This window comes from Larimichthys crocea, chromosome XVIII (assembly GCF_000972845.2).
Source record: "Larimichthys crocea isolate SSNF chromosome XVIII, L_crocea_2.0, whole genome shotgun sequence".
Lineage (NCBI taxonomy): Eukaryota > Metazoa > Chordata > Actinopteri > Sciaenidae > Larimichthys > Larimichthys crocea.
This window is the reverse complement of record NC_040028.1, coordinates 20624095-20636462: the sequence shown is the minus strand read 5'-3', so window position 1 is coordinate 20636462 and position 12368 is coordinate 20624095. Positions and strand designations below refer to the sequence as shown.

The 12368-nt window shown below is 45.2% G+C and overlaps 1 protein-coding gene across 3 annotated transcripts; it reads left to right on the top strand.

Annotated features, from left to right (window-relative positions):
- Positions 1-1176: 1176 nt before the first annotated feature.
- sox1a (SRY-box transcription factor 1a) lies at positions 1177-11293 on the top strand. Of its 3 annotated transcripts, none has more exons than XM_019264020.2 (3): positions 1177-2700; positions 6237-6285; positions 10509-11293. In XM_019264020.2, the coding sequence occupies exons 1-2, from the start codon at positions 1858-1860 to the stop codon at positions 6255-6257; spliced, it is 864 nt and encodes a 287-aa protein (XP_019119565.1). In that variant the 5' UTR covers positions 1177-1857; the 3' UTR covers positions 6258-6285; positions 10509-11293. The 3 variants fall into 3 exon arrangements, with proteins under 3 accessions (XP_019119565.1, XP_019119564.1, XP_010742248.2); XM_019264019.2 differs by having other exon boundaries at positions 10506-11293; XM_010743946.3 differs by lacking the exon at positions 6237-6285 and having other exon boundaries at positions 1178-2700; positions 10506-11293.
- The last annotated feature ends 1075 nt before the right edge of the window (positions 11294-12368 follow it).

The following is a 12368-nucleotide window of genomic DNA, read 5'->3' as shown; positions in this document are numbered from 1 at the left end:
TCTGCCATGCTCAAGGCTGAGCTGGTTTTTGGCATTAGAATTACTTGGACCCAAAAATTCAAACCCGTTCATACCACTGCTTTGCAGCGTCGCCCACTCCCAATAATACAGACATACACACTTTATAAAGGTTTCTTTATGCAGCAGATGAAAATGTGTCCTTTTCTATATGGTTCATATTTCCATATTTATTTTTGGGCAGGCTTTGGAAGAGGCCCAGATCGCCATCCAGCAACTCTTTGGCAAAATCAAAGACATCAAGGACAAGGCAGAGAAGTCTGAACAAATGGTACGTACACAAACACACACACACACACACACACACACACACACACACACACACACACACACACACACACACACACACACACACACACAGATATATCAAGCTACGCTCCAATTAAAATAAAAAAAAAAACGGCAAAGAACGATAGAATGATTAAATCGTTAGTCTCGCCGCGGGAAGTGGTATTTCGTTTTCCCTTTCAATTAGAGGTTGATTGGGCTTTTCAAGGGAGGTCAGCTGTGAAATCTGAATTATATATGCGCGGACCTGAGCACGCATAGACCCGTCTCCCCTCCTCTCCTCTGCTGGATCGCAAACTGAGGGCTTACTTCATTTAGGACGTTTAATAAAGGACATCAGAACGGATCAGACGCGCGGTAAAAACTGACAGTTCACACGTGGCCTTTCTCTTCATCTTCAGCCCCGCACGCAGACATGAGCGGGACTCTTCCCGCACCGCCAGCAGACGGCGGTAACGCCGCTTTGCCTCGCAAATTTCACGTCATTATGTGGCCATCCATCCTCAGGGGGCTTCTCCTCTTACACCAACAGTCTGTGTGTGTGTGTGTGTGTGTGTGTGTGTGTGTGTGTGTGTGTGTGTGTGTGTGTGTGTGTTTTAAACCAAATCTTCCACATCATCATCTTCCGCAGTGAGTGTGTGTAATTACTCTATCTGACACCTGCTATTATTACATACCTTAATTACACACCCGCAGGTGGGAGAGAAATGGATTTTTCTGTCGGTTCGCGCGTTAAGTCGTCTCACAGTCACAGTGTAATTCCAGCGCATGAACACGGAGCTCAGGCTCAGGCCTTCAGAGAGTCAGAGAACAATTAAAGACGGGAGGAAGTGTGCAGACATTTTAAACCGACAAAAGTTGCGCGTAAAAAAATAAAATGATTTTTTTACTTTTTTGCAGTCTGAGAATTTAAAATCAGTTTGACATGATTTCAGAAATCAGCATCCATGTCCATGTTTGCTAAAAAAGAAAGTGTGGAGACGTTTGACTCATCTCAGCCACAGTCTGCACCCACCTTTTGGCCGCTAACAAATCTTAGTTATTTTTGTTTCTGAGAGCGTGTTTGGAAATTTCAAATGCCTTGTGCTATTTGTGGGATTGGCCCTCCTTTCCTGCCTCCTCCTCCTCCTCCTCCTCCTCCGGTGTGTTCTTCCTCTATGGTCCTCTAGTCACCTGACCAAACGCCATGCAAATCATTCCGCTGCTAGAGCCTCATTGGCCGCTTGTGGCTCTTTTAACCGCTGTCAGTGCGCATCATATGGCCGCCGCTTTAACCAACTTCTCAACTCCGACAGGGAAAGTGGCTCAAATGCGCATTCTATCACAGTGGATGTGAAGCAGCCCGGGCGGAGACAGGCTGAAATTCTGGTTGGAGAACATTTTATTTCCCTTTTCGGATTAATTTTCATCTCGTTTATGATTCATTCGGGGTTAGAATATTAATCTTGTTACCCGCTCCATCCTGTGCGCGCCTGATCCTGTGCGCGCCTTGACCTATCTTGAAATAGACTTTTTTTTTCTCTGTTGGTGGCGAAGTTTAAAACCGGGTGAATGTATAGCATGATGATGGAAACTGACCTCCATTCCCCCGGCCCCCAAACGAACACGACCACGGGGCAAACGGGGCCGAACAGCGGGTCCAAAGCAAATCAGGAGCGAGTGAAAAGACCGATGAACGCGTTCATGGTGTGGTCCCGTGGGCAGCGGAGGAAGATGGCACAGGAGAACCCCAAAATGCACAACTCTGAGATCAGCAAGCGGCTGGGCGCCGAGTGGAAGGTGATGTCCGAGGCAGAGAAGCGCCCTTTCATCGACGAGGCGAAGCGGTTGCGAGCCATGCACATGAAGGAGCATCCGGATTACAAGTACCGGCCAAGACGGAAGACCAAGACGCTGCTGAAAAAGGACAAATATTCCCTGGCCGGTGGACTGCTTTCTGGGCCCAGTGGGGGCGGTGGAGTTGGTTTAGGGGTCGGAATGAGTTCATCCGGGGTTGGGCAGAGGTTAGAGAGCCCCGGGGGGCACGGAGGCTCCGCCAGCTCCGGCTACGCGCACATGAACGGCTGGGCGAACGGTGCGTACTCGGGGCAGGTGGCTGCAGCCGCGGCGGCCGCGGCGATGATGCAGGAGGCTCAGCTAGCCTACAGCCAGCACCCGGGGAGCGGAGCGCACCACCACCACCACTCACACCACCATCACTCACACAACCCGCAGCCGATGCACCGCTACGACATGACAGCCCTGCAGTACAGCCCCATCTCAAACTCTCAGAGCTACATGAACGCTTCTCCATCCGGCTACGGCGGGATCACCTACACGCAGCACCAGGGCTCCGGCGTCTCCTCCTCAGCTGCCATGGGGACGTTAGGGTCGCTGGTGAAGTCGGAGCCGAGTGTAAGCCCTCCCGTCAGCAGCACACACTCACGGGGTCCTTGCCCCGGAGACTTGAGAGAGATGATAAGCATGTATTTACCGACCGGAGAGCCGGGGGACCCGTCAATGCAAAGTAGACTCCATGCCTTGCCGCAGCATTACCAGAGCGCCACGGCTGGAGTGAACGGGACGGTCCCTCTAACACACATTTAGAACTCACAGAATAATTGAAACCTGCAAACGAACACATAACCAAATATTTACCTCTTTTCTAAATAACCCCGAGAAGTCCCGAGAACTACCTGCATTTTGTACAGAATGTTTATGATATTGTAAATGAAGGGTAAATAACATATTCATCTCGGCCTTTCTTTCTTCTTTTGGAATAGCCTCCAGTGGAATTATATAACGAATATGATGCTGATGAGATATTTGGTTATTGTGCTACACCATCTTTTTGTCCATTACTTCACAGTCTTAGTTGAGGGTTACGCCAGGTTCACGTGGAGGGGGTTCACAATTGTCTCATAATTTTTTTGGGGGGTGGGTGGGTGGGGAGGAGCAGGGGGTGGGTGGAGGGGTGGGTGTGGGTGGTGTTATCTGTAAGTTATTGAAAAATGAGATAACGTGTCATAATCTTTAAAAGAAAAGTGCTTTAAAAGATGTGGGAAACATTCTTTAAAACGTTTGTGTTCATTTGCAGAAAAGCCTGTGTCTTCATCTTTTTATTGTAACACTCTAATTATTGTAAAATTGTGAATAATTTTAATATTTCAAAGGATGACGGGCGAACTGCTGTTGTAATTTCAAAGAGCTCTTTCTGCGGGTTGAGAAGCTCTGAACATTGCAATGAAAGAAAGAATTGAATAAATTTCACAAGATGTTGCTTTGATTTTAAGACGACGTTTCTTAGATTGATTATTTCCTCACAGTGTTTTTACCTGAAGTTGTGAGACACATGATTATGATCAAAAACATAAAACAATTCGCCACCTGGTTTAATTTTGACACCGCTGCTTGGAGCTTTCTTTTTTTTTTTTTTTTTAAATAGTCTGATTGTTTGTGCGTAATTGTGCGTAAAAGCTTCAGTCTGCAGGGGAAACCATTTTGTCAGGATGATGTTTTTGTTTATGGCTGATGATAAATGTTTTTATAAATTTATATATTTAAAAAAAGGCCAAAGTATATCCCAGTATAATTTTTAATATTTAAAGTATGATGGCTCACATCCTCCTGACACATAAATATGATTCGTGTTTTTTGTATTTGCTCCAAAAACAAACAAACAAAATAATCTCATGAAGAGTCCGTGAAGGCCTCATATGACAAACCACCTGTTAGTCTCATTCATCAACGGATAGAAGACATTTTATTTTTTACCTTTAATATATTTTATTTCTCGCTAAATAAATGTAAAGTTATTAATTTATAATTTTAACAAATTTCTCCTCGTTTAATTTGATCAGTTTAAATATGATTTTTAATTTGTTGTCTCGAGATCACATCAGATTAAAAAAAAAAAAAAAAATGTCCTTCAACCAAAATTTCTGAAAATGTTGCAGCTGCTTTTCATCTTTAAAATCTGGATTTATATTAAATTTATATTAAACAAGAAATATTCAAATAGATTCATATCTGAGAGAATCGTTGGTTTTATTTGACTGCCTCTGTTTTAACTTAAAACAATATAGAATAATATTTATTCAGCAGTTCAGTGATGAAATATATATTTTAAAATAAATTGCAGACTCAGTGATGAACTTTATTCCTCTCTCCTCTCCGCCCTCTCGGGACTTCTTTTAATCTTCTACAAATTCAAACATCAACAATAATCCAAAGAGAAATCCGCACATACATAATCATAATTTCTGCAGCTCTGCAGTGTTCTGTGTTTGTTATGATATAAAATATATAATACATAATAAGTGTTATTTGATTTCATTCCTGAGCGGTTTGCCTCTCTGAGCTCAGCAGTGAATGAACAATAAGTTCATGTTTGATATTTTCACTGTGAAGAAACTTTTGAGGAATAAACCGTAAAAATAATACAACAACAACAACAACAACAATAATAATAATAATAATAATAATAATAATAATTCATGTTTCAGAGCTGTACGCAGCAGAGCGTGGCATCACTCCATCATTACGCACAGATCCTGACCCTGCTGGACCTGAAGTGACTCATCAGAATCAGTTTGATTTGACATGACTCTGAGTTTGTGGATGATAAATCTCCTCGTGTCCCTCAGATTATTATTAATCCCTTTCATGAAAAATGACGTCGCTCTTTGTGGCAGGCCACAGCCGCTGGTGACATGTCTGCAGGCCTCATGTGCAGATACACGCTCACAGCCATACACATGCAAATCACAGACGTTTATGCATACTTAGGTTGTTTTAAAAAATCAATTAATCTCAAATACAGAGTTAAAGGGGCCTGTTTCACACTGATGAAGACTTGCATGGTGTGTCAATTAAACCTGTTAGACCTCATAGCTGAGCGTGGAAACGTCTGGCTGCTGCTGCTGCTGCGCGTTCATCTATTGAAAGAAATCAGAGGAACAATGTCTGAAAATTTCAATTCCAAAAAAGAAAAAAAAAAGCGCATCTATGGAGACATCTCTGTCTCTGTGCGCCACAGCGCGCATCCGCATCCTATGGCATGGCCCTCCTCGCGTGTGCGTGTGCGTGTGTGTGTGTGTGTTTTGTGTGTGTGCATCTTATCTGTTGATGTGAAGAGATGCGGATTAACACTGCTGAAAGCCCGGAGAGGCGGAGCGCGTCACGGCGCATCGCCAGGCTAAAAAAGAGGCGCGTTCTGGCAAATTTAACCCGAATAAATTACACCTTGAGCTGGATGAGGGGGTAAGTGCAGGGTGCGAGGTATACAGGCGGTGTTGCTGCGCGCGCACACGTGTGTTTGTGTGCGTGCGTGTGTGTGTTTGTGTGCGTGTGTGTGTGTTTAGCTGACCGGCCAATAAATCTCTCCACCGTGCGATGCTCTTATCTTGTAGCCACCGATATATTCTGTGCTAGGAGGCCATCAGCTCCGGCGCACACTCGGTTGCTCGTAAAGCCCCGATCCCTTGCACTCCCTGTCCTAAATGGGGATAATTAGCGTCACTTTATCACGCCTCTGCATATTTTCTCCGCGTCTCTCCCCCCTTTTCCTAAAAAAATTACCAAGCAGCCTTGCTCTCGTCGCCCGCTCTGTCACAGAAGATTATGGAGACAGATTGCACAGAGCGAATGTGCCGGGCGAGATTAGCGCGGAATAGAGAAAGCAACTGGGCCAATGAATTCCTCGGAAGGGCCTTATCGTGCAATTACACGTTGACATGTTTAACAATCTTGCTGCCTCTTAATCCTGCAGCGCTGCCTCTATCTACCCACAGCTACCGCGCGCTGTATGCCGGCGCGCACAGACCTAATGCACCGAAACGCAGCAGCACAAATGTTGTGAAAGTTCTGAGAAATTGCTTTATTTTTTCCAACTTTGTCCAGCATTCAAACGCTTTTTTTTTATTCCCCCCTCCTTTTTTTATATGTTTCAGATTTCTCCGTTGTTGGAATAACATCAGCACTGGAACTTTTTGACAAGAGGTGAGATATTAAAATGAAAAAATGCACCGATCTCATCCAAAAGTGACAACAAAAAAAAGCGTGTGTGTGCCATGTCCATGCAGAGTCAGAGTGGCGATGTTACGCATAAAAAGTGTCCGTCTTGTTTGGTGGAGACTTCCATCTCTCTGCCCAACACACTCACACACACCCTCACTCCCCCTCTCTCCGTCCCTCCTGCCTGGCGGTATATCAGGGCCTGTGTGGGAGTGATTGTGGAGCGCCACTGTAGGAATTTGGCAGCAGCCATGGTTTGGAGAGGCGCCCCCACGCTGAGCCCCATTCAGCGGCCAGCGCGCTGTGAGGTTGGGAAGTTTCAGTCAGCCATACAACTCAATGGCCCCCACAAAAGCGATTACAAGCCCCAGCGCATTCCTGTAGGGACCTGGGAGCGGCGCAGGTGCGAGGGGGGACCCCATCAGAGGAGTGATAAAAACGGGGGACAGTGCTGGGCCCACACAAAACCAGCCACGCCACGGGAACCGGGGGAGGAAGGAGGAGAAAGGAAAGAATAAGTTTGAAGAAGATGGACGTTTGGGGAGGTGGGTGTAGCATACTGAGTGGCCTCACTGTCCATCACTGAATGGAGCGAGGAGGAGAGTCCCGGTCCTGAGTTTACTGAAGTCACGAGTCCAAAGTCACATCCTCATCCAAAAATCAGTTAACTGTTCAGTTCTATATATGAATTATATTTCATTTTATTCTAGTCCAGACTTTCTCTACACTGCAGCGTGTAACTCATGGAAACATGTGACCCCAGAGGACGTGAGACAGAGGACCCTGTGTCCTCAAACATAAAGAGGTTCTTCAAAGCACCAAAAATTCTGCAATTGTGAATTAAAGAACCTTTAAATGGCACAAAAAAGGTTCTCCAGAGAACTCAAGGTAAAGAGAAAGTAAGGAAGCTGAACTGGTTCTTGGTGATGATGCCATAGCACATAAACTAAACACCGTAGATTCTCCTCCACGCTTGGACAAAGAGGGTGAAGCGAGGGGGTTGCAGCTGCACTGCTAGACGCCACTGAATCCTACACACAGGTGCCTTACAGCAAAGTAAATGAGCAGTATTAGACGTGTTTCAAAGCGAGTTGCTGGTATTTCTGGTGGAAATTGAGTCTTAGACATCGAGCTGACACTCAAATGGGAATTAGGGGATTCTGTCAACAAGGGCAAAGTAAACACTAAATGGATTTGCACCCAAGTGAAGAGAGAATGTAAGCAGATTTGACTAAAGACTCCTGTAGGTAGACTCATATGTCAAATTTAAATGTGGCTATAGTAGGAGTGCCAAACAAACAGTGTGTGTGTGAAACCCTCCTTCAGTCACTTAAATCCCTGCTGCTCTCAGATGGCGTGTCATGTTTTTATTCTTAAAATGCAGTTTCAATTGGAGGACATGATGCGGTGCAGAGTCTGAAACGGAGTCAGCAACTGCACGTAACAATAATTCAAAAGAAAACTGGAAACATCGACGACACGATCGAACTTTCATTCTCTCCACAAACACAAACTCGGCTCTGAAAGCCGTCATCTGCTTCTGGGGCTGCAGACTTGTTGTCGTGCTTTCAGCCGCGGCACTGTGAATTCTTCCTGGAGAAGTCATCTCTCCAGTCGGTGTGCCATTTTTACTTCATCAGCCATGGTCATCAACTCTGTAGACACCAGAGTAATTACTGCGATCTCAGGAATATTTGCAGGAAATAATAGATCCAAGAAACAGTGTAGTAATCCGTGCAGCTCATTCCTCAAGGTTCATTGGATCTCATGAAGGAGCAGCACTGTGCAGAGGTAGTCACACGACATCCAACAGCAAGTTGCACATTTAAAAACAGCAAGTAAAGGTCACAGGATGCATTTTAAGTATCCTCTACAATCATCTTGTTTTCGTGTACTCGGAGGATCTCTGGCCCCAGTATTCACTCTCTTTCAACACAAGTGGCTCCACAAAGAGTTTCTTTCATGAAGACAAACAAACTTCGTGAAGCAAAACCAGGAATTTTGAATAAAATGTACAAAACGTGGCTTCCTGTTTGTCCTCTGAGATGCCGGGGGCAAGTCGGCTTCAGGCGTTCACGGTTTTTGAATGAGGCATCCAAGTTTTCCTCTTGTCCGCTCTAATTATGACTCGTAGATAATGAAGGAGTTCAAGTATCTCGGGGTCTTGTCAGTGAGTGACGGGAAAATAGACCGTGGGATGGATCGGCGGATTGGTGCGGTGTCTGCAGTAGAAGGAGCTGAGCTGAACATAGATGGATCTTCAACCCTCACGTACGGTCATGAGCTTTGGGTAGCGACTTCAGGAATGAGATCGCGTATACCAGCAGCTGAAACGAGCTTCCTCCGTCGGGTTCACTGGTTCTTTGGTGTTTAAAGGAGCCAGCTGAGGTGGTTCAGGCATCTGATTAGGATGCACACCCCGGGGCGTCTTCCTTTGGAGGAGTTCTGGGCACGTCCAACTGGGAGGAGACCCCCGGAGCAGACCCAGAACCTGCTGGAGGGACTACATAGCCCATCTAGTCTGGGAACGCCTCGGGATCCTCCAGGAGGAGCTGGAAGAAGTGCCCTGCTAAACCTGCTACCACCACGACTCAACTACGGATAAGCAGAAGAGGATGGATGGATGGATGGATGGATGGATGGATGGATGGATGGATGGATGGATGGATGGATGGAGGAAATGGCATCATTACGTTCATATCAACATTTCATGTCAAGTTCCCACACTTGCAAGTTGATAACAGGCGACAATCTTAATCCTCCGACTGCACAGCGTTAAAGTTGCAGAAGACGAGAGCCTAAGGTGAAGTAATGGAGTCAAACGTTCAAAGAACTATATAGAAACATGATGGAAACATGGCGTTGTGTTGGTTTAACGTATGCTCAGACACCTGCAGTGTTCCTCTATCGCCGGCCTGCACACACGTGAAGCCACCAGATGCTGCAAAGGATTCCTGCCGCTGCGTAGCAGGTGATAAGTCTCTGTGGGGTTAATGAGGGGTCAAAGGGTTCGAATAAGAAACAGCAGTTTTATGGCGCCTGCTGCGCGCTGATAGCTGTTTGAACTGGCTTGACCTTTGAACCCCGCGGGGTCAAGTGATCAACAAACCGGGTCGTTTAGATACGTCCGATTGGAACGAGTGACGGATGTGCACGCCGCGGCAACGCGTCCGAGAGGAGCGGACGAAGAGTTCTTAATGATTACAACCCGACTCAATTTGTTTCCACAGCCATTAGATTGTTGTCGGCTATCAGCCTGTTTAAGCTATGACGTACATTTGATTCATTTGTAAGTGAACTGATAACCTGCTGTGTGTGAACACACACACTGAACAGAGTGTGTGTTATGAACCGACAGCTCCGCTCTGTCTTTATTAATAACTTAATATTTCTATAAATCATCGATATCCTCTCTCTGTGCTGCTCGCTCAGTCCACCACTAAATATCTCTGCACATGGACGTTTATTCATGGAGACTTTGACGATGCTCTGACTTTTAGCAGGTCAAAGTTTTCACGCATCCAGCTCGATAAATTGACAGTACGGGCGTTCAAGCTTTCCTCTCGTCCTCTAGTGCCACTATTTGTACATTTGTATGTTTTTTGTGTTGTTTTGTGAAATGTCTCAACAACAATCGGATGAATTATAATAATAATGTTCTTCAAGTTTGTTACGCACATTCATACTGACCTCAGAATGAATCGGAACATTACCCGTTAAACGTTAAACTCTGAAGCTGAGGGTTCGATGTGCGGCAGGTTGGATCGCTCTTGATAACAGGAAACAGCAGCAGGATGGAGACGGACGACTTTACTGTCGTCCACACTTCGTCTCACGTGACTCAACTTAGCCAATAAGAAGCTAGGACCTAGACTTGAGGTGACCGTGAGCGGGTTCATCAGAATCTGTCTCAAAGATGCAGTTGTAAATATGTAAACATGTAAATATGTAAATAGTTAAAGGTCCAGTGTGCAGGATTTAGATGCATCTAGTGGACCGATCGCTGTATTGCAATCTCCTCACATCACCCTCACCTTCCAGAAACACTTTGAAGCTCGTAGATTGTGAAGGAGTTTATGTCCTTTTTGAACCATGATGTGTATGAATACAGACTGAGCGCAGTAGAAACTATACTCTGTCTTCATTTATTAACTTTTGACATTTGATATTTCTATAAATCGATACTCTCTCTCTCTCTCTTCCAGCAGAGTGTCCAGCACGTCTATCACCACATGGACCTGGATCAGTGTGGGGGAGGCCTGTGATTAACAGATAGCACCTCGTCTCCTCTGCTTGGCAGGCCATCATTACGACGAGCACTCGAAGAATCAGCTCCTGTGAGCGAAAAAAAAAGACCTTTTGGAAAATGTCAGCGACAGTCGAAGCCCCAGATTTTCCTCCTTTCACTCGTGATGCTACCTTGAACCGTCTGAACCCCTAAATTACACGAGCCCTCTCTGCTATCGCCTGATGTTTTGTATCTTTAAGTGCAGTGTCTGATTTCAGAGCATTTTATTTTATCTGAAGATCGGATGTATAAACACACACACACACACACACACACACACACACACACACACACACACACACACACACACACACATTTCAGCCTTCTCAGCAAATACAAAAGCAGCTCCTCTGTCACTGGAGCCAGCTTCACTGTCTTAATACTCTTAGTCCCTCATGTTGGCATGTTTTCCAAGAGCCGAGCTGCGTTTTCAGATTTGTAAAATCCGTCGTCAGAACGCCTGTAATGAATATTTCTACAGCGTGGTATGAGTGTGTTTTAATATGACCGAGGCCCAGTGACAGACGTGTACTGATCTGTCTGCAGAGCTGTGAACCGTCTGTTTTTGTTTGACGTGTAGATTGATGCATGATCATGTGAATAATAAACGATGAGCAAACAGCTGTCAGTGCAGCTCATCTCTTTGTTTCGTACTCCACGTCGTGCAGTGTGTTCTGTTTTAGCTTCGCTGGGTACAAAAAAAAAAAAAAATCTGAAATAAACTCTGTGATAACTGAAGCTGTCCGTCACGTTTTTATTCGTCCACATTCAGTTATTACATCATAGCATCGAGAAGTTCTGGAAAAAGTTTGAACATTTAAACTATGTATTCATTTCAGAGCCTGAACGCGCCCTCAATTATTTTAGCATTGCCCCGAGGTAATTGATTTTAGGTAGAGAAAGAGTGTGTGTGTGTGTGTGTGTGTGTGTGTGTGTGTGTGTGTGTGTGTGTAAAATAACTAACAGCATAATTGCTATGCTTTATTGATTTTTTTTTTTTTCCATCAAGGCATCTGGCTAACATCAGAGTTGGACACATAATAACAGAAGTTGTTGCACGGTGATAATTTATATTCTATCATTGACTCATTCAGGTGTGCACACACACACACACACACACACTCACACAAAGACACACTTGTGAGTCCAGCTGTGTGTGTGTGTACAGGGACTAGATAATGAGCATCTCAGGTGACTACATGCAGTGATTACCAGGTTGCTGCTGTTATAGGAACTATATCACATAAACATACACACATTCATTCTGACACACACACACACACACTCTTGAGAGATCCTTGGTTATCACACCCTTCCAGATTGTTCTGAACTACTTATGGAAAACACACACACACACACACACACACACGTCTCGAGATGTGGCCACTCTTGCCAACATGAGCCCAGTGTTAAGAACAGTTGTTGTCGTCGTGTGTTTTTTTTTTAGCATCTCTAAATTCCGAGCGTTGCTAAGGTGCTTTGGGAGGGGATTAACAGAGGCTGGCGCCAATGAGCAAGCCTCGCAGATTTCCAACCAGCAAGGAGGAAAAAAGACAAAGAAAGAAAGAAAGAAAGAAAAAGAGAGAGAGAGAGAGAGGGGAAAGACGGAGGAAAGGCAGCAGAGGGTTAGACGACAGGGAGCTGCTGTGCAGGAACAGCTTGTGTAAACATGATGAGACTAAAGAAGAAGAAGGATCCTAAAGAGGATGCTTCAACTTTCACACAGGGAGAGGACGAGGAGACCACATGCCTCCTTTCCTTCCTCCCCCCCCCCCCCCCT